The 23,391-nt window shown below is 37.1% G+C and overlaps 1 protein-coding gene across 3 annotated transcripts; it reads right to left on the reverse strand.

Annotated features, from left to right (window-relative positions):
* Positions 1-4,589: 4,589 nt before the first annotated feature.
* Positions 4,590-22,921, reverse strand: LOC124302637 (dipeptidase 1-like). 3 transcript variants are annotated; one of them, XM_046758995.1, is made up of 11 exons: positions 22,812-22,921; positions 12,008-12,152; positions 10,568-10,730; positions 9,186-9,469; positions 8,545-8,602; positions 6,914-7,090; positions 6,687-6,777; positions 6,539-6,614; positions 6,308-6,458; positions 5,638-5,753; positions 4,590-4,917 (listed from the first exon to the last, which is right to left on the reverse strand). In XM_046758995.1, the coding sequence occupies exons 1-11, from the start codon at positions 22,813-22,815 to the stop codon at positions 4,815-4,817; spliced, it is 1,368 nt and encodes a 455-aa protein (XP_046614951.1). In that variant the 5' UTR covers positions 22,816-22,921; the 3' UTR covers positions 4,590-4,814. The 3 variants fall into 3 exon arrangements, with proteins under 3 accessions (XP_046614951.1, XP_046614949.1, XP_046614950.1); XM_046758993.1 differs by lacking the exon at positions 22,812-22,921 and adding an exon at positions 20,766-21,004; XM_046758994.1 differs by lacking the exon at positions 22,812-22,921 and adding an exon at positions 15,131-15,346.
* Positions 22,922-23,391: the final 470 nt, after the last annotated feature.

A 23,391-nucleotide genomic window follows, 5' to 3' on the forward strand; every position in this document is an offset into this window, starting at 1 on the left:
TTGAATTTGGCTATGCTTTGTACCACGCGCGTTTTGTCTTGTTCATTAGACTGGTCCTTTGAGTCCTTGGTATGGCGTATTGTCTGTTGGATCGGTTACCCAGGTGGTTTGATACTAGATATAAATGAAACGTTTCAAACTGTTTCACAAAAGATTTAATATTCATGTATTCATACAATTTAGTATCATTTGCTGTGAATTCAACTGAACATATAATACGTCCAATGAATTATCGGGTTGAATATTAATAAAACAATATATCATAGTAATTGTTGAATCATCACGCGTCGATAATATGTATAGATTTTACCGCAGGTTCATTGTGGTTTTTGGCTGATAAAGACTTATCGTTGTCATCCTGAACGCGCTTAACGTGGGATACAAATTCTTTAAATGAGTCTGAAATTTCATTTTGTTCGTTGGCCATTACAAGAACCTTCATGGCTTTTGAGAGAGTCATGTTAATTACGTATTCATTGTTAATTACGACAACTTTGGAAAATACACTACCATTAGTTTTAATTAATTTCCGTATATGAGTTATTCCACGTTAAACCACACACTCTCGAAACGGTCAGGTTTTCAAATTTGACGAAAGTTCGTAATTATATTGTCTTTGACCCGAGAGAGTTCTTGAAGTTCAGGGTCAAAAGCTTCAAAAACTTTCCTCGTGATCAAATGTATTTGTCTATTGGTATAAATATTCAAACAGATTTTTAATCATGACTTATACAACCCGAAATTCTCAAAAAGGAATACTAGCTTCTTCCTCCTTTATTTTTCAATAGAAACTGAAATTTTACGATTCAGAGATGATGGAGTGTATGTGAAAAAAACGTGAAACCCTAAAATATGCACCGCAGCATTCGCTCGCTGCCACGCTAGTTGTGAGTATTAAAACGAGAAAAATAAACCTGTGTTGCTTTACTATTTATATAATTTAATCATTTATTATTTCAAATCTTATACAGCAACTGTAAACGTGCGAGGTTTCTTTAGTTGACGTTTATATGTTCAGTTTCAATATTCTGCTACCATGAATGTGCTACTCGATTCATGAAGATTTATGAGTAATTTGACAGATTTATTGTATTGCTACAAGAGTATTCCCTCCTTAGTGTAGTACACAATATTTTTTCATTTGCTGAGATTAGTTTACTAAAACTCGAAGGGAAGTTGCGTACAACAATTTATTTTTGAAGGACCTTCAACGATTTACTTTTACGATTTATTATACAATTTATTTTTGAAGAACCTTTAACAATTTACTTGTACAATTTATTGTACGACACATTAATTTTGAAGGAGTTATAACGAAAAACTGCCACACAAAACCTTTGGAAGAGTGCTGTGCGATTAGAAAAATGAACGATTTTTTCGTGGTTTCATTCAACAATTAACATCCATAAATGTATTCGACTTTTAATGAGTTCAATGTAAAAGTGCAAAAATGCATGAGAAGTTTCTTCTGCCGAGCATCGTACGACGGCTACACCCATTTTTTTTCAAAACGATCCGCGGCACGCTGCCATGTCAGACCATTTTGCTTTTCTGCCACGATCAGAAAATAAAATAACCGCCAACACTTCTCCTTTTGCAAAAGAATATATTTATTGTAGCCAACTCTCGAGTTGATCGGCAAAACCGTATTTCGGTTCGGGGCTGAAAAAAAGAAATCGAGGCGTGACGCCCAATTTTTGGACGTAAGATTGAGATGGAAATTTCGCACCTTTTGTATCCCTGCATACTTTTCGGGAATTTGCTTACCTGATCGTAAGCAGGGTGTTTTTCTGCAATATCCTGGTGGGAAATTTCATTAGCCACAAAATGAGCTCCATTCAGACCTTGTGAACAGATCCGGAGATACGAGCATTTTAAGATCACCGTGCGCGATTGTTCTACCGTTTTTTATTTAAAATTTTAGATCTTCTATAACTCCAAAAGTAAGGACACTAAAATTCGAAAAAATTAGAGGAATTCCATTCGCGCAAAGACGATATATTCTCAAACTTTTGTGAAATTTGAAGATATCAAAATAAATTTTCCCCCTCAAGTGTGTGTTTGGCGTGTAATATGACGATTTTTTTTTGTTATGAACCACTACAACGGATCTACGATTATAAATTTTGGAAGTCTGATCTTGGATTCGTTATCGGTGACCCAAAATCGCCGCTTACTAATCTCTACTACAATCGGAATATTTTTAGATTTTTTCAGACCATATTCGACCCCCGTTTTGGATTTTACAATCTGACTTCAGATTCATAATCAGCTACCCATTTATCCATTATCGAGTTATCATTATTAGTATCTGATTCTTTGGAACGTTCTTATTTGAATAATTGAAAAAGTACCGAACCGATCAACGTCAAAATCTAACTGGTTCTAAGTTTGAAAAAGCCGCGTCGTTTGAGACCAACGTCAATTATGTAATAGGTAATTCGTTCTCGAGATATCGTCGGATAAAAAAATTGATCACGCAAATTCATACCCACAAACACAGAAACACACAAACGTGCGTCCGAAAATGGTCAGGGGTGATTCTCCAGGCCTCGAAACTCAACTTTTCATCTCCGGGGTGATTGCAACAAGTTCCTTTGTCCTCTGTTCTCAGAGCAACGGGAAGTTAAAAAACGCATGAAACATGCTGCGTTGTACCAAGAATATCATCGTCAGTCAGTACCAGAGTTGTCTAATATCGGAGCGACTGACTCGATATGAGGCGGACGCCGGCTTGCGTTGCTACCCTGCAAGCACTCGACTCTTCAGCTACGCTCCCTGGCTGACGCTACGTTTACTCACACCCTGTAGCTTCGACCAATCGAATGCGCAGTAGCCGTGTGTGCGTGCCCGACTTGTAGCGTAGCTGCGCAGCGGCCAAGTGCAAGCTGTGTAAGCTGGACTTTACTGCCGCCACGGCCACACGACGAACTTCGGAGTCGAGCCGCGGAACTTGCGCACACACGACGGAGAGGACGATCACTTCGGCTGGCTACGATGTCGATGCCGTTCCCGGATTCGGCCCGAATTTCCATAAGTTTCTAAGGCTGAAAATGCTCGTACCGAAGGATTCGAAGACGGTAAATAATAATTTTCATTATCAAGATATCACTCACGATAAGTCGAACAACTATGTTCACGTGAGGCTTCTTATACGATGATTTTTTCTTTGTAAATTTCTTCTCGTCTATTTCGTGATATGAATTAAGAAAATGCAGATCTTGCCGACGTGAAAAGATAAATTTCCGAAATCGGATATGGAAGGTAACTAATATTTTCAGTCCTCTGTTTTCAAAGCGAATGTGTCGAGAGTTTAAATTTCAGGTCGGTGAAACTTGGGTACATAATATTCGGAAAGATTAGAAATAACGAAACGCCGAAATTCCTGTAACTAATGTGCTACATTTTTTTTTTTTTAGCTTACTTTTGCAATTTTGTTTAATTATCGCTAAAATTTCCTTACAACGCTTTTCCAACTGACAAAAACCAGAAGTTTCTTTGCTTGTTTCTTTGGCTGTGTGGGAAATTCTGATGTTTTCTTTTATGCGTTTAAATGAGACACCTGGTGAACTGATTGCAATGGAATGAAGCCTTTCGTAATTGGTAAGGAATCACTCTACTTTTGTGGTTAACGTTGATTTCTGACACTGCTTTTTATTTTACGTTGATCCTTAGCTTACTGACTAGAGATGAAACCTGCTGTTTGTTTTCTATTTTTATTTATAACTGGAGGGTTTTCATATCAACTGAAACCGAGAACTTACCGTAATCCCACGAACAGTCCTTGGTTAATTTTGAAATAACCACTAACAAATTATAAAATCCAAATACTTTTCAAATTAGTTACATTTTCAAAATGTTATTCAAATTTCGTCAGAAATCGTAATGAAAGTTACTAACGGTATTTCCCAAAGAATACGAACAGTATCCGTCGATCATATTCCATGACGTTTGGTTCCGAGTAGCAAGTACGCGTGATAAAATAACTGACACTAACATTTAGAGTACTAAATTGTCTTGCGAAAGAGATTTTCACGGTTTTTTGAAAAAATAGATGTTTCAGGTTTAGGTTGTGTCGAAGGCCATTCACAGTCACCCATTGATAGTAGAAGTGACACGTACATATCTATTAGACTGTTACTTGAAATTTTATTATGTATCAAATTCCACACTCGTCGAAAATTTCCCACTTGGTGAATTTGTAACACCATATACTATTCCAGGTGTTTCAGAAGTCGTTTTTTTACTTGAAGCGCTGTTGGACAGTAATAGTTTTGATCATTTTCATAATTTTTTTGAATCAGTGAAACGAAGCGTATCTCATGTATTCGTTTCTCGTCGCATATGATTTTGAGAATTTGAGATCAAGGCATCAGAAGAGTACCTACACTTACCTGAAGAATTTCCAAGATGACCCATAAATGTTCAAGAAGTATACACCACGAATACAATATTTTCGAGGATTTCTTCTTCAGTAATGCCTTTGCGCATTCCACTACCGAATATCAACTTGATCACAGAAATAGATAGAGAGAAATATCGGAAACCGTCTATACGTAATACGGGGGAATTAATTTCACGACATGGCATTTCAGTCACAAAATAATTATTCTGCATTTCATGATATTCACAAGTCAATGCATTGTCATCATTGTTCGAAAACTTAGTTTGCTTTTTCATCATGAAATACGGGACAAAGCATAAGTTTGATCAAATTCAATACGGACACTACTTGTAACTTATCTTCTGTCCTTCGAACCTTACGGTATGAATCCTAAAAGGATGTAATCAAGTCTGAGTAGCAGTATGGAATGTTATCTCCTTGCGGAGACGGCACTCGCGTTCACTGTTGTAGTACTTTCTGCATCAGTGGTGATAGTGGTGACAGTGGTAGTTGACTGCTCGTAATCATTCCATCTGAGGATACGAAAAAGGACATCAAAATTCGGGGGTGTAATCTTAGATTCATTCAAAGTGAATTAGCATGGGGAAAAGTGTTGAACCGATTTTTCTCAAATCTCCCAAGATTTTTTTTTACAATAAACAGAGTCTGGAAAATGGTAATGCCATGTAGCTTATAGTCTTGATTAACGAATCTGTATAGGTTTTTAAATAGTAAACTGCTTTAAAGTTGATTCTATGCTCGGAATTATCACACGTTTTTACACGGGAAATACATCCGGTTCAACTTTTTTTCCGACGACAGGAGGTGCTAAAAATTCGAAGTCAAAGGTCCAATTTGAAAAAGTGATTAAGTGATTAACTTGTTTCTCAAAAACAATAAGGGCTAGAGACCGAAGAATTGCAGTATTTTTATATCCCGATGCACACTACGATAAATTCAAATTTTTCCCATATCGAAAATTTTACCAGAAAAAGCTGGCTGTAAGTTCGTGGATCAACTTATACATAATACATTCAGTCTCAGTGTGTCAAGACAGCGACTTTTAGGGTTAATCACTATTTCAAGGTTACTCAAAAGTAGTAAATGTCATATTCGAGGCGAATTATATACGACAACTACGGTATACGTGGTTCGAAGCTCACTCACTTCGGTTCGAGGTATAACAGTTTTCTCCTAGACCTACTGCACATGTGATAGAACGATACGCGAATAGAATATAAGGTTTTACTCACTCTATAGCCGTCTGACAAGCTCCTGCTGTCAAATTTTCCGCTTCCTGAGCATTACCCAATTCTTGAATATCTATAATATCCTCATACGGCGACTCACTGGCCAGTGATGTACTAACCTGGACAGAAAAAGATTCATCATATTAATATAGAACCAACGGTGGTCCCGTTTTTTCAGGCGTCAACTGATATTTGACGTGCATGGCACTGGCAGCTAATGCAGGAATTTTAAAAAAAACTGTTGGATGAAGAAAATGAAACTGGGATATGAAATCGGACAATTATTTTACTGGGTAAATCCCCATTTTTTATGTGACTGATTTTTTGAAACGCATGCGAATGATTACTTTTCAAGAATTGGCGAAGTATTTGAGATAGGTGTGACGGGGCTTTCTCATCGGAAGCTCAAGAAGCACTCACTGTCAGCAGTGACGCATGATCAATTATTTTATCATCGTGATTTTCAGATCTTTAAATGGTAGATGAAATTGTAGTCAGTGCCGATTTGTATCTATATCGATAAGGCATGACGTGCAACAAATACCAGCGGCAGTCAATAGCTAATCCGCAAGTGTGTATCGTATAATAAGAAGTCTTTGATAGCTTCGTTGTAGAGCTCTTGTGCGGGTACACAGAGATTACAAATATTCGCAAATAAAATTCCGTAACTCACTTCTTCAATAGCTTTGAAAACTCTGATAAGATTCCGGCCAGCTAAATTTTCCAGATCCTCGTTAGTCCAGGATGGCTCATCGTCCAGATTGTTATAGAGACGATCAAACAGGTCTGGATACTTGGAAACGTCCTCTAATCCGGTTGGCATGCTGGGAAGAATTTCAGTATTCAAATTGAAATTAACTTTTATAACCATTTCGCCAAATTGTACAAATACTAATTTAATTACCTACTGACTCCGTCGTAATCCGCTCCAATACCAACGTGCGTGGCACCAATCCGATTTCGAATATAATTTATGTGATCTGTAACGTACGAAATAAGATGAACTCTAACAAATTGACGGTTGTGCACGATTTGTGAAGGCAGCTGCTTACCAACAACATCGTCAATGGTTGCGTTTCTACTGTCGTTGCAATTTACAAATCCGCTATAAAAGTTGACCATCACGATTCCATCGTTTTCTTTCTAAAAATGTGCAGAATTTTTCAGAAAAAATATTACCACTCCTAAACCATTTACTGTTTGATCAATGCTAATGCATGCAAACTGATATCGTAATCACATCATATCCAAATAGTTATTAAAGTTGAGTGTAACTCACCACTAAATCTAAAACGTCATCGGGCACATTTCTGTAATGATCGCAAAGCGCGTAGGCTGATGAATGGGAAAATATGACCGGTGCTTTTGTGATCGCCAAAACTTCCCTCATCACGTTGTGAGAAACATGTGACAAATCGACCATCATACCAAGACGATTCATTTCCCAGACGATTGTCTGTCGATTAAAACTCCTGTGAGTGCTTTCTTATATACCGCGAGGATTCTGTGAAGGTGAACGATGCGAACGACGCTGTACCGGCAGATAGGCAACCACGGTTACATCTGGTTTTTGTTAGGATGGTACCCATGAGACCGTGCACAACGTAAGCCACAAGTCCGTCTAATTTAGCGCTAATCTAGCAGATGTGGACTTCGCAAACATAGCTTGGAACAGCTTCAAGAAGAATGATGGATTTCCTGCGCTCTGTGTTGCTTTCCTGAGACACTTTTACTGGACTCTGATCAATATTTCCTATACGTCAAAGTTTCAAAACCTTTTTTCTCTTTTTCCTTGTTGAAGGAGCTGGTTTATTTGGATCCACCGACATGAAATTATCTACGATATGTTGATGACTAGCTCTTGCTCATCGCCAATTCCCACAATAGAAAATAAAAATTCACGTCCAGCACTGAAAAACTATTTTCACCCGTCCACCATGTGGATATAAAATTCAATGTATACCATAAACAACTTTTGTTAAAATTTCTAAACCTGATTTTCTAAATACTATCCGAGGTCGTTTTATGTGAAAAGGTCAGTTGTGTTACACTTGTCGTTAGCCAATAGAAATCGACCCCCTGCTCCGATAATGGATAGGGAAGTGAAATAAATTTTCCACCTTATTTGCGTCTCTTCAATTGCTTCAATTCCGATGTAAATGTCCAAATGTTCTATAGAAATATTATTACGCCAACTCTAACTTCTGTATGCAGAGTTCGGATCGGCTACTTAGACGGACTTGTGGCTTACACCGTATATGGTCTCATAATTACCGTCCTGAAAGAAATCAGATGTCACTTCAGTTGTTTATCTACCGACACAGCGTCGTTCGCATCGTCTGCTTTCACACGATCCTCCCGGTATATTGTCTGGCTTGTAAGCCCCTAATCAATTGATTCAATTGTTTCAAGAGCATATCTCTTCTTTTGATATCATGATTTACGACGCTGAGTCTTCATTATATTAATACTGCTAATCCTCGAGATTGTACGATAATGTAGGAGAGCAGGAGTGAGTCAATAATCAAATAATTTTATATTCCGTTACTCTCGGTAGAACGTGATTTTCCTAATCGGGAAGCCCATCGGAAAGTAACCAACCGGCGTAAAATGAATATGGTTTTCTCATCAATTACCGGGTACCAACTGTAAGTCAGAAGTCAATATCGATTGAATTGAATTCGTTTGAAGATATGGGACACTGCTAGCGTGGGTATTTCGAAAAGGTCTTTAGCCATACTATTGGTTATGTGTGTCTAAACTTTTTTGGCAGTTAAAAGGAAGAAGTGGAAGATGTCATTAAGCATTCGATCTCTAATACGATTCATTTGATTTTGCCACGTCAAGTCAACGCTCTTTGTAAAATGAATCTTTTGCTTGGCTGTACTGAACAAATCCCATTTCATGTACCTGACCAAACTCCGTTAAATTGTAGACAGGTGATCCAGTTGCTGGCGAAGCGTCAGCCCTAGAAATTGAATAAAAAAGTTATCTGGGAACTGCTATTCAGAATGGGTCGATCAACAGCCAGATTCTAGGATGGCTTGCTAAAGTTGTAAACCATGTGAAAAATTTCTATTAACATTCTTGGTGTGGAGGGTGGTGAACACGAATCAAACAACATTTCCGCTATTCAAAAAAAAAAAAATGACTAACCAAATTCGAACAAACACTACAAGTCTAAAATTACAACAATTTGAGGAAAGTTTCAGCAATTAATATATCTAATGAATCTCGGTTGTTGTCCCTCAAGCTTATTTGGTTCACTATGTAAGAAAGAGTGAGTAAAATGATTCCAAAAAACATCACGATCGGACCAAAAACACTAGAGCGTCGTCATATCAGATTTTCTGATTACAAAACCTTTATCTCAAATTGTTGATATCTTTTGTGATTCGAATAAGGCCAGATTCATTTGTGTTCGATTGTAGATATGTTTTTAATATATTCGTATATTCACTGGAATTGGCATAAAGAATATCTTTGTACAGTTTCGTCAATTTTCGTAGTCAGACGGCACGGTTCGTACATTATTTAACGAATGGCCTTACCATGGCGTGTTGCAGCTGTGAGTCAAAGTGAGGTAACGAGCACCGAGCTCGTAGTAAAGTCTCAAAATTGCCAAGCTAGAATCCATCGAATGTCCACCTTCAACGCCGATAAGTGACGCGATCTTTCCACTACTCCACGTTGTCTCGATGTCAGCAGCGGTGGTTACCAATGTCAGGTTCTCAGGGTAATTGTTGATCAGTCGTTTGATCACATCGATCTGTCGGAGCGTCAATTGAACCGAATCTTTATACTGCGAAGAGCAGCTCGTGTAAGCCACCCAGAACTGAAACAATCAGTCGAAATATACACCTGTTCTCAATCCAACAAGTTATATACAGACAAGAGTTACACTATGCGATAGTAGATGTTGCAAAGTCCCCAAAATCCGTAGCTTTATATGAACCGTTTACTCTCGGCACGCTTTTACAATTTCTGGGACAAGTCGAACATGATTTTTTTTTTTACACACAGTGCTATAATGCAGAATTGTGGCTGATCAAAGTTGGAAGAAATCTTATATCTTTAAACCGAACGTAGTACCGTAGTATCAGCAGCTTAAATTCCGAGCGAGTCGAGGAGGACCTGAGTGGCAGACGGAAAAAGTTATAAAATGGGTAATGTCATTCACGCGTTGAATCGACAAGCTGAGGTTTAAACTCTCACAATTAATTAATTGAACTACACTTTGACAAGATTTTCTACAGTCTTTCTTGCTCCCCTTGCGAATGTGGATATATTATTGAGAACCTCGAGATGGCTATAGACGTGCAATGTAGATGGTTGCCAACCCATCCCTTCATCGATCTTTACAAGCTAATCCGACTCCATCAGCAATCGCTAGAAGTGAGGGTATCAAGTGCCCGTGGTTTCTGATAGCGCGGGCGCGTATGCTAGCGGAGTCATTTCGTTATTTGATAAAATCACGAAATCTTTTCAATTTTAAAGCTTCGTGTTTCGATGGATTAACATTGTATCGAATTTCAGGTTTTTCAAATTACTCACACGAATTGATTTCCATGATACGAAGTGGTGGATTTTTCGACACTAAACAGATACAATTGTAAAGTAAACTCAACTAAACCAAACTAATGCGGTGGTGCTGATTATTCTGCAGTTTTTCATTGCATAGAGTACTTGTGGATCAATTTTCAGCATCTTCGACACGTTTTAATGACACCCATTTTTTTTTTATGTCTTTCGAAGCGTACTGACATTAGATGTCTCCGTACCTGACTTTCTGACTGTAGTACATAAATTTATACTCTAAATATAATCTACTATTAAAATTCTGCTCTATGAAAATTTTTGCAGTTTTTGGTCAGGTGCTTGTCCACTGTAAAGAATCGAGCTTACTTAAAATTAGATATCTTAAGTGACTCACCTGACCCCCAACTTTTCCAGTTTGTAGTCGAGGTAAATCCGTGAAGCAAGACGAGCATGCGGTCGTTCCCCAAACGGAATCATTTTCCAAATTGGCGGAAAAATTGAACTCCGACAATTTATTGTTCAATAAAGCGTACAAATTGTACGGCAAATCATTATGCCTGCGTTTCAAAATATCAATTATGATTAACTGAAACGGCCATCACACTGAACATTTATATAGCGTTGTAATACGGCAATGTTTCCGGCATTAAAGTAGTTTCGGCCAGCGTTTTAGGGTAAAATTTTTTACACGACTGACATTTGAATACGTTATAATATAAACTGAGTAATCTCTAGACTTCACTGTTTTCGAGAATTACGTCGATCAATTTTATTAATTTTTCGAATTAGAACCTTGTCTTGGAATTATCAGCTCTCTTCTAAGAGTTGATTGGTTTTCTACTTTATCATTGAGGAATAACCGGGAGAACGAACAGAAGGGTTTGATTAACGCTGATTGTGAGTATAATTGATAAAATACGTGTTTGGTGTTAAATACTCGTCGAAAATGGTGACAAAGTATGTGGTTTAGAGAGTGGGGAAAAAGTTTACTGTTCATAAAGACGATGCAAAGTGACTTGGAATGATCAGAGCGAAGCGTTAGTGATCGCAGAAGTGAAATAAAAAGGCTTACGGATAAGTGAGACGGAAAATGAGTTGTGGGTGTGATGTGAAAATCAGTACGTAACTCGATCTATTCTAAAACTTTAAAGATCCACTCCAAAATGTGTACTTTTTTGCTCATGAAAATCAAAACAATCAATTTTTTGATCCGTTATTTGTATATTACCGATAAAATTATGATCTCATATTTATGCCACTTAAAAATCTTTTGCATATACACTAAAATATTTATTTCTTGGCATAAAAAAACAAACAACCTATTGTACAATTTTTTTTTTTTCACAAAGTTCCGAAACTACGACCTCTAACGTATTTACACTAATTCAATTGAGAACTCATTTTCATACCACTCCTAAATTCGAAATGTATATTTTTTTAATCAATAAAATTGAAACAATTTACTGTTTGGGCCTCCATATGTACATTGCGTATGACTGAAAACGTGAAAGAAATGTGTTTCAAAATGCATTTCATATTTGGAAAGATTAGACTCTCTTATAAAATAAATACAGTCGGTCTCATTATTTCCCGACGATAAAAAGCGCTAAAATTTCGAAAATGAAGGTTCAATTTGAGAAAGTAATAAAATTGATCAACGCTTTTCTCGTGGGTGGTGAGGTCTAAAAAAGCTGAAGATTGAAGGAATTGTACTTTTAGTGTACACCGAAACATGTCAAAATTTCAGCCAGTTTGAAATTTTTCATGCAAAAAGTTGGCCGAAAGTTCGTGGATCAACCGAAATACGTTATCGTCATTCAAAAGACCAATTCACCCGTCGATTAGTGGCGCCGTTGTCAATGCCTGACTTCCTGAGTACGTGTCCGACGTGGCGGAAGAATTAGAAAGTCCCACGGATAATCCAATGATCAGGATGAGAATAGCGACGATTGCCGCTCCGCCGACGTACAGCGTTTTCCCTGAAACGAAGATGAAAATACACGGGTCATAAAAACGAACAAAACATCCAATTTTAATTGAAAATACCCTGCAAATTGAAGGTTGCGTGATTTCACAAAAAATTCGTGAAAAAAAACTGTTTGATAACGAATTTTGAAGCCTCAAACCTCAGCTTCAAGATAATTTTTACTGATTTGATCTACGTCAGTTCAAAATTGAATATCTCGGTAAAAATTGATTGTTAAACCAATTTGAAACAAAGGTTATTAAGGGATCGTTCTAATCTTCAAGATCATGAGCCACCCAAGTCACGATTATCACGTGAGATTCTTACTGAAACTAGTGAAACTTCTTTGAGTTGATGATTTTCGAGGGTACTCTTTGACGTAGTCTCAACAGTGCCAAAGGAATTTGATTAGTTGTTTAGGTGTGCGATGCAGAAGACGAATATTTAATTAGGTTCAAAACCTTTCATCAGAGACCCTTGAACGATGATTTGTTCGTCTATTATATTCTTCGAAAAAATGCGGATTCATGCGAATCAATCCCATTTGCCTAATCTCAATTGATTCCAATCTGCATGAAGCAACTCCACGCTTATGTTTCAAGTTTCTTAATGCTTCTTTTCGGAGTTCTTTACATAAACCTTCCTCAAAGTCGTGCAGTTTTGAAATTGCAGGTCCTTACATCCGGAAATGGGTGATTCGTCAATTTTTGCGACTGGTGTAAGATTAGAATTAGGCTAGATCAGACGATTCCTTCATCATTACAAGGATGTCACTTGATTTTTAATGTATGGCACTATTTTTTCTTACATATTTTAGTTCGCATGTTTTTTCCGATATCCTACAAGCTTATTAACGTAACTTATGGCCGTGAATTTCTCTGTTCTTTATTTATTTCCAGCTATTGTACCGATTTACTTTTGGTTACTGTAAAATTGTCCTTATACGCTTGCGCGAGTTCCTTTTAGTGATAATCGATTGCCGCCAGAATGTATTTTTCACGTAGTTTCAGTGGCTTTGTACCTACTACATTAGTCCGGTTCCGTCGAAAGGTATTAATTTTATTACGTACCTACTGCATTCAACGGACCAATGACTGTTGTAGACGCAGACCCCTGGGCTATGATTTCATAGCGTGCCACACTTTAGTACAGCCCATAAACAATTGCACGTATAAAGTTTTTTAGTAACAATAATTTTTACCTCATTTCTTATCATCCCAAGTTCAAACGATGATGCCTAAGTATTTACTAACAATAAGTAGTACCTAAGTAATAGCCTGAATTTTTTTCCTAACGTCTAACGCTATAACATTTTTATCTAGCCACTTTGTTTATCAATTCCAGCAAGTTTCAAAACTACACCGCACCACAATTTAGTAGTAGGTATTTATGGTAGTAAAACAGTATTATCCGGGAATGATATTGAATCGCACTCTTTGGTATTTCACTTTATGATGTCAATAATAGAAATGATAAAGAGAAACGGTTGTAGTATCGCACCTTGTAGGACGCCCGTTTCAACTTTCATGACATCATTCAGTTTGACAAGTGTTTTACACCTTCTAGATAATTTCTAATAAAGTTCAATGTCAACCTTGTGCGTACAATAAACAATAATAACACGATCAGCGCATGAGCAATTTTTTCCTTATTCTGGCAATTGACTAAACAAGCCCGAGCCACCGTCTGAAAAATATAAAATATTGAAGAAAAACTCGCGTCTACTTTAACTCGTTATTGTTGAAAGAGTATTTTCGGCGCCAAAATCTTCCCCTTTGCACTGCTAAATTAAACATTCTTGAAAAATATAATTTGTGAACGGGTTTTTAAAAAAGTTGCAGTGCTTCGGTCTGCGGCGGAAGGATAAATAACTTATCTACTATCAAAATTTTACCGGAGATACAGTGCCTTTAATACTTTTGAGATCCAAAAATGCGTAGGTTACTTTGCTTCGTTTTTTTTTTATTTATTAATAATGTTCTTAACTTGTTTTATCATCGACTGGAAAGCAGTTTTTATTTCCTAAAAAATCATGACTGACTTACTTCTTGTTAGGGTTTTCATGGGCTTAGTAGATGCTTATTTATGTATGGAATTTCCTAAAAATGGAGGCAAACAGTACCCAACACCAGTAGCGAATAATAGCACGTAGCGAAAGTGTCTCAGTTTTGTTAATAAAATTTTCAGGCTATGAAAATCAAACTCTCAAAAATTCATATTTTTAATACTTATGAGGCTCGTATTTTATTGAAGACTGTGCTCTGTGTTTCAGTTTTCTGGAAACCAGCTTTTGCTATTATCAAAAAAATGTCTCAACAAAAACGATAAAACATACTTTTCTGCCGGGAAACAACCACTGCCGCATATTTCGAACCTCTGGCTGTATGTTGTAAGCTCTATGAGCAATAAAAAACACGCCGCACCGCTAACAATAGAATAATATAGAAGCCCCGATTTTCATTACGAACCGAATCGCTGCTTCCTATTTATTGTTATTATTATTACCATTGTCGTTGTCGTTTTAATGACATATTCTTGTAGCTATTACTTTTTTCCAGAAAACCCCTTGAAACGTAAAAACTATGCACATGAAATAAAAAACGGATGAACTGATTCATATCTATAGGTACATGAGAGGTTCCTTGCTACATGGCCGAGTCTCTGTGATTCCAAGCACTTCAAACTAAAAATTCTTGAGTCGAATATAGCTTTAAAGTTTCATTAAATAGCACGGTACAGCACCATTCATGGATCTCATGGACGCAATGGATCTGAAACCGTATGAGCATGAACGCGTCGATTTATTCGACTACTGATCTCACTATCATTTACTAACTGCAAGAATACAGAATAGTTGTGTGACAGTTGGAGCTTCAGCTTACGAATGCCATTCAAATATCACTAACATTTCATTACGTATTTCCAATCGATGACGACAAAGAATTGTGTGTATTTATTATTTACATCTCTAACCAGTAATCTGTGACTCACTTTTTGGGTTAACGAATCTCTCCATCTTCAGCGTAACGAGGGATCAAAGTTTTGCGGAACATTTAAGATGAAACTTAGTTGAGTAATAGAACAGAAAATATTGAGGACTGTCTGCTAACGTCTGTGACGTGGCATTTCCGATTCATAGTTCACCTACCGTTCCGTGAACAACCGAGGCCTCAAGGCGTATTTAACGAAGTTACGGCATGTACTGTACTATTTAATGTTATTAAAGTAATGATAACTCACGCGGATTCTACTGGCTTATGATCTCTCCGTGTAGCCAAACAATTACCAAGCAGTATTGTCCGCAGACAATACAGTTCATATACAGTCCGTGTAACAGAGGTTTATTTTTGTTAAGGATATCTAGTACTCCTACCTTTACCGACCGAGCAAACTCACCCCTCTTTTCTTCCTATATTAAATGCACAAATGAACGAAAAGTGTTCGAATTTCGACGGTGCATCGCTCTTTTGTAACGGAATTCAGGAATGTTACTCATCTCGAAAACTGTAAAAAAATGTGCGGTTTTTTGACACATGTTACTATTCGCACGTTTCAAAAGTCAAAAAGTGCATAGTTTAGATACTTTGTGAGCCATCGTAAGACCGTTTTCATACAATACTGAGGTCCCTAGACGAGAACTAGGAATTGCAATAATTTCGCAAACTAAAGATACTCTCATGATCGGCTGGACGCACGGCTGAGCGTTCCTTGATTGGCTTGGTCCCCGCAGCACGAAGTAGCGCTTGCGGTCAGTGGGGCCTGCTGCAGCTCGCCCAAAAGCGTAGTTATTCATTAGGCCCAAGATCAGTGGCGTTACGAAAATCATAGAATACGACTACCGGATTTTTTGACCCGTGGTAAAGCCGAATGAATAACTGCGCTTGGCCACTTCGTGCTTGCGGCGACAACGCAAACCAAGGAAAGCTCGGCCGTGCGCTCAGTTGATCTTGATAACATCTTTTATTTACGAAGTTATTGCAATTCCTAGTTCTTGTCTTGCGACCTCAATATTGCACGAAAACAGTCTCACAATGGATCATTTTACTTCTCATTTTTTCCGGAGTTGTGCAAAGTAGATATCTCAGTTATTCGCTTTTTGACCTCTGAAATTTGGGAAATGTGGGAATAGTAACGAGTGTCAAAAAACTTCACATTTTGTCGAAGGTTTTTGGGATAAGTAACATTTCCTGAGTCCCGCTACGAAAGAGCGATGCATCGACGAAATTGTTGATTCTCAAGTACTGCAGTAATTCAGATTTTTGGAGCTTACGTCGAAGAAAATTATTTTTTGGAAATCATCAATCAAAAAGTTACGAATATTTAAGCCCGTGAATGACTTTCGCACATTTTCGCTTCGATTCCCACTTACGAAAAAATCCAAGACGATAATAGATCTTATAAAACAAATTACCTAGGTTCTTAATGCCTTCGCAAAAAATGCTTGTATTTTTTCAGATTTTTTGACAGAATTACAGCAAGCCGAAAAGTCTCAGCTTGCAGGCGGATTAACAAAATTCAACTGTATACATGAACCATCACAAAAGATAATGATTTGGGTTCTCGGTGAATTTTCACAAATTTTATGGTGGAGAACGATGAATTTAAGACTCAAACGGAAGAGAAATTCCGAGTTTTTTAGTTTTTTCCAAAGTGACTTGAATTTTTCATATCAATAATTTTGACAGTCAGTTGAAACGTTGTTTCTCGTGGCCAGTTCTTCAAGTCTCGCAAACGATATTTTCCGATTCTCTCCCTTCCAACGGACATCGCTAGCATTGTTCCAATCATTTCAGAGTAACTCTAAAGAGACTTACAGATAGCTATGTCCTATCTATTTTCAGGCCTGTAAGCATAGTTTGATGTCCCCTGCATTGAAAACAACAATTAATAAACGAATTGGTTTTGGATCATTGTTACGTATGTAGAGACACTTAGATCGATCCTGACCCCTTCGATATCCCTAGTAATTTTGCGACTCACGGTTCCGGATGAGCACCGTTGGCACTACTGGCATCCCGCCTCGGGCTTTTTCCATTCTTTTTTCCGTTTGCTGCTCGATCTGAGGCGCAAAGCCGGCACTGTCATCGGTGCTCATTCGGAACCGTGAGTCGCAAAGTTACTAAGGATATTGAAGGGGTCAGGATGAATCTAAGTGTCTGTACATGTATCAAGTCAGAGGCTACAAGGGTTTAACAAAGTTCGCTACATGTCAGTATTCCACGAAGTGCATTTGACTGTCGTTATTAACGTTGTCGCAGCTGACGATGAGTTCGCTAATTGGACTTCGAGTATTGCTCGTTCTGTCGCTCCTCGTGATACGGCTGTTTGCGAGATTGTTGTTTCCACATAGACGTATTCCTTTACAATATCTTTTTAAGAGTGCGCAAATAAGAGCGAGGGGGTATTTATTACTATGGCCATCTTCACCTTTATCAAAAATGATGATTATTGTTTTTCTTAGATTCTTTACTAGTTTGTTTACATTACTGTATCGGGGGCGGAGTCCACTGGAATATCCAGATCATTAGCATATACTAGCCTTTATATTCCAATTCAATGCGTTACTGAGACTCTCCTTGCTCCCCTGAACCTCCGAAAATCCTTAGGAATTTTAATAAGCGCAAAAATTAACGATCTTAACCCCTTTAGCAGTCAGGAAAAATGAGATTTTCGTGCCACTTTTGTGTTGGAAAACAATGTCATAGATTTATCCTATAATTCAGCGATCTCAAAAATGATGATTTACCAAATTACAGTCAAATCGATGCAGTAAAAACATTTTTTTTTTTTTTTATTTCAATACCAACATATGTGTCATGACACAAAAGTTGCACGACTTGTTTCTGCCCATATGTGTGTCACTGACAGTCAAGGCGTTAAAATTTCTCTTTAAATCACGGTTTTCGTAAATTTTACCCGATAAGAAATTCAATTACTTTTCTTTACGCGTTATTTCATTTCGAACATACGGCTTTAAGTATTTTTATAATTGTTGAACCTAGACCAGTGTTTGATAGTTTTTTCTTGTGCATTATTGAATAGTAGGTTTATATAAAAAAATCCAATTTGGTAGACACATATTGAAGATATTGATAATCAGTAGAATTATATTGCCGTTGAATGCTTCACTAAGCCGTATTAGAGACTTATTTCGATAACCTCATTTGCGGTATTTATTACCCTAATACGTCATTGATCGTACTTGGGAGATAAACTTATGATATCTAGTAAACAATATAAAAAAAAATACGTGTGATTCTAGTTGACTGTATTAATCGGACAGAGACGATGTAAAGGGTTATCGACAGCAATGTCTGAAAGCTTGCAAAGTTTTTCAAGAATTTTTATAGCAGACAATATTCACTGATTATTCCTAAGCAATCCAAGTCACAATTTCGTTTTTCCTTACATTTTGATATCACATAGTAGATATACTATCAATAAGATGCGAGTAATAGACCTAAAGATTAATATCAAGTTCATGATCAAGTCCACCTTCTCAAGTCCGCCCTCTTTTGCATTCCAACATCTTCCATGAAAACTTAATTCTTGCAAGTTATTCAAGAGTTCGGGTATTCTTAGGACACCTTGTTTACAGGGAGAGGACTATGTCCCAACAGTTCGATGCATTTTCAATGGGATTGAAAAAGACTCCGGTGTAATTTGCGACGTCAAAGATAAAAAAAAAACGTCGACATGTTTCCTTCACGTTCATATAACTTTCCTGAGATTTTGTCTCACAACGATCTCTATGTATTTGAAAATATCACATATCGATGCGAAAGGTGAGGCGACGATACAGAAAGGTATGCACTTGCTAAATTACGACAGGGGTAAAGTTATTAATTCGACGTTAACTGTCACGACGAAAAAGAAAAGTTGCCCGGCAAAGCTCCTGAAAAATCGGAAGACTCGCATCGAGTTATAGACGACAACTTTCATCATCTACCGTCATTTATACACATGTTGCACAAATTATACTGAGAAAATTCGTTCAAACCTCGGATAATCAGCTTCGAACGTGTAATTTAAATACCAGTACGTCACGTTCGTACACGTCTGCCACAGCATGAATCGCGTAGCGTGTCATTTGGTGACAATAGTCAAATGTACTTATAAATCACGTACAGAAATCGGAGATGTTTCCGTTTCTTACATCGGCTCACGCTCTCGACCAACATCCCAGCGTAAACACGATGTGGGTATACGATTTGATGTATCTACGAAATGTGTTTTAAAAAAATCGATCAGAATCGTCACGTAATAATTCAAATTATCGTACGTTTTTGGTATACCAATTATTTAAAAAGAAATTTGCATCGATGCACATTCAAATGCTTAGTATTACCGAATCAAATTTGACAATGATCGTAAAGCATATTCCTCTGCGACTTGTGGTTTGTATCGTTCAATCTTCTAAATAATACAAATTATACGCAAATTAATTCTTCGTCGTGAGTTAAATTACGTGGCTTTGTGCCAAAACGATCAGAATGTAATGCAGCATTTTCGGTATCTTTTTTTTCTAGATGTTACAATTAACGAGTTCTGTGACGACTTTTGACAATTATTGCTCTTGCATTTTTTTCCCCAACAGTCTAGAAGACCACATATTATAATCGGAAGTCGGTGGATATTCAAAGAAGTTGTGTCGTATCTCCATCGAATAATGCATTTTTTCCCGAAATTTTAGTGAAATCGATTTGTCCGCTTGTTTGAAATTGAGCACGCACGTAACTGGATGTAATTTAAGTTCCAAAAGTCCCGTGACTCATTTTTATCGAATACTTGACGTATAATTACTAAAATTTCGTCCCAATCGGTCGTGATATTCCTGTATAATTCATGATGCGCAAAATGATTAGTATCGAGTTTAAAAATTCGCCGATCTGTAACCGGAAACGGTTGAAGCTTGAAAAATTTTTATCTCGTCGCCCGCCAAACAGTTTTTATTCATGTAAATTTCATTCGAACGGATTAAGCCGTTTTCCTCCAATTCCGGAAACAAAATTTTTTGGTAAAACCATTGTTTATATTTTTATTACGACCTTTACTTAAATTCGAATTCATAATTGCCACGTGATGTAATTTATAACGCGATGGCGTTGAAATAAAAATCTAATAAATATATATGCATACGTATACATTTCGTTACAAAAAACTCCTCACAAATGTTATTATAAGTACCCTGAAAAATACTCAGGGATTTTGAAACGAAGGACCGGTAGACACTCTGATCAATCATCAGAATTAGAATTTTTCAAATTATTTAAGTTCTTTTTTTTAAACAAAATTACGGTATTTGGCGAAAAAATAACATTTCGAATTGTATCGACACGACGGTACTTCGGTGCATCGAATGTAAAAATTTTCCGTCACCGAACGACCCTACGATGCATCAAAAGTGCACCAATCGTGCACCTGATAGATCTCGAAACCGTAAAAACAGCAATATCCTAGTTTCAACAAGGCATATACATTCACTTTTAGACAAACGGGCAACTCGCTTTACGCGCACGCATGGCCAGACGTACGAGACTTGTAACTCTTTGTTGCCACTGCAAACATATTTTGTCGGCGCTGGCTCGTCTATGCTTATCAGTCTCTTGACAAAATAGATACTCACGCGTTGTGTGAAAAAGTCCCAACACGTTTACGTACTCGGGCATTACGACTTGGGCACTGAACTGCTGGAAATCGACACAGATCACTAGTCGTACTTGACGACTGACAAGAAGAGAAATACCTGATATCCAGACTGGCGGAGTACCATTTTCTTATCAACATCAGCAGCTCGATAAGATAAAATTTTCACTATTTTACTCGTGTTCTGTTATGCACGAGAGATGGGGCTCCGTTCTGCTTATCATTTAGGCGTTCGTTCGTACATCTGCTGCGATATTCCACTAGTTACTCCCCGACTTGAATGAATAAATAAAACATAAGCTCGCTGTTGTCTCAGCTGTACTGAAATTGTTGCTCAGCGTTACCTTGTTCGGTAATGGATATCGGATTCTACAATTCTACAAAGAAGAGAAAGGCCATTGCCGGTTAAGAATGGTCGAACGGCACCCGACAGAAATTTTTCTCGAAATTAATCTGAAGTTCCCTCGTAACGAGAACCTAATCCATGCCAAGTATTTAATCCCATCCGCAAATATAGTTAGAGTACTCAAGACAAGAGATTTCTTAATTTTCATTATTTATCTTCTTCTCAAAGCGAACGATTTCGATGAAACAATTGCATCACGTTAAGAGCTCAAACGTCAAGAGAAAACATATTTTTTGTCCAAAATGGATCGGTTCGAAGAAAATGAGGTCAATTTTTTTGTGTCACATGTTTTCTGAAAAAAGTTTTGTGAGTGTACTAATGGAATACAATGGAAACTAGCATTCGAAAATCGAGAATTAAAAAATGTAAGTCGGACTGTAAAATCTAAGAGTTCAAAACAATTTTTTTACTCAATTTAAAAAAAAAAAAAAAAAAACAAGACCGCGTGCCTATCGAACTATATTTCTTCAGTAGTCTAAAAGACTTGTACGAGTATGAAAATATAGAAAATCTCTTTGCCTAGATGTAATTTAAATGAAGATAAAAATAAGGAGGTACGATGTTTTTTTGTCCAAATTCTGTGTCCAATATTTTTCGTTAAAATCGAGGTAAACGTGTAGGGTAATACTTGTATTGAAAAATGAGTTTGATTTATTTTCATTGACAGTTTAATTCAGACTTCAGACAAGTATAATGAGATAAAAGTAGAGCATAACGAACGAATTGAGTGACCTCCTCCCCACTTTTGGCTTAAATTACGTAAGAATCATGTATCGGGTTCACAGAATGATAATCTTTCGTTTAAAAGGAGAAATTTATTTCTACCAGCGAAAAGATGAATAACAGGTCTGTGAAATATAACTTTTAATTTTCTTTCAAGTAATAATTTTTCAGGTATTTTTTTTTTTTTTTAGATATTTCGGTATGTCGAATTACAATATAGCGCAAGTTTTTTTATAGCACATCCAGATTTATTTTTATCCATTTTTGGACTATTTTTATAGAAGAAAAAAAAAATGAAATGAATGTAAAACTGAATGCTTGGGTATAAAATGAACGGCATTAGGTCCAAACAAGACTTAAAAGATTAGATAAATAAAACAGACTTGTGATATCTTCTTCTACTTTCTTCAAAACTCCTGTTCAACCATTTTCTTTCGTAATGACGATTCGGTTCATCTCATCGTTAAAAGTTATACGTCGCTGGCCTGTGTTATTCATATCACAATATAAAAAAATGTAGCATGAAAAAATTACCCAGCAATATGGAACAATTGTTATGTATTACAAATATTCCTGACCCTGATTTGTCACATTAGCGCAATAACTTAGACTATGCAATTTAGTGCTTTTTGTGCTATTAAGAAAATGTCAGAGCCTTAATTCGTGACGTTAGCTGCTTGTTGCGAGACGCCTTGACGAAACCTTAGAAGCCAAGCTGTCTTTATATTCTGCGGTTGATATGACAATAAAATTCTATTTCACAGTTGAATTCGACGGAAGTCTGTATCCCCGGAATAGAATGACAATATTTTGGATGCTCTACATATTTCTAATCACTATCTATTGATACCATTATCGAATCCACTAAAAATAATTGCATGCACTTTACGAAATTACCCATTTTAATTGGCGATAGCTGAGTCAGCGCTGTTGACAGTTGAATCCTTCGAAACGTCTCCCCAAAAACTATGACATTCTCCGTCGTCTGCTTCGCTCGAGACCTTTGAGATTTTTGCAGCTTGGTGGGGCAGATTTTGAAGACTCATCATCCACGTCATTCGAACCGAGTGACGAAATTACTTCACGTTTTTGCCGAAGCTATACGACGCTACATACTATGATGTAAGTGTAAGGAATTCCACACTCTGAAATGTAGGCTGAATGATGTCGAATGCGATCTGCTGGATTTCCGATACGGCATTCATACGGTCGGGGTACGCGATTGGTTCTCAGAGATTTCTGTGCAAGAGCACACCTTATATTTTTTACACCATGCGACTTCGCATCGCATCTTAAAAACCAAAATACTCGCCTACTAAAAAAAGAAAATATTTTTTTTAACAGAACTACTCCTAATATCTATCGAACTCTTGCGCTTGCAAACCACAGCACTATTAGCCTGCATTAACTGAGTGCGCTAATCGTAATCATTGGACCAACGAGAAGAAGGAAGTTTCGCATCATTAAATGCATGTGC

This window comes from Neodiprion virginianus, chromosome 4, assembly GCF_021901495.1.
Source record: "Neodiprion virginianus isolate iyNeoVirg1 chromosome 4, iyNeoVirg1.1, whole genome shotgun sequence".
NCBI lineage: Eukaryota > Metazoa > Arthropoda > Insecta > Hymenoptera > Diprionidae > Neodiprion > Neodiprion virginianus.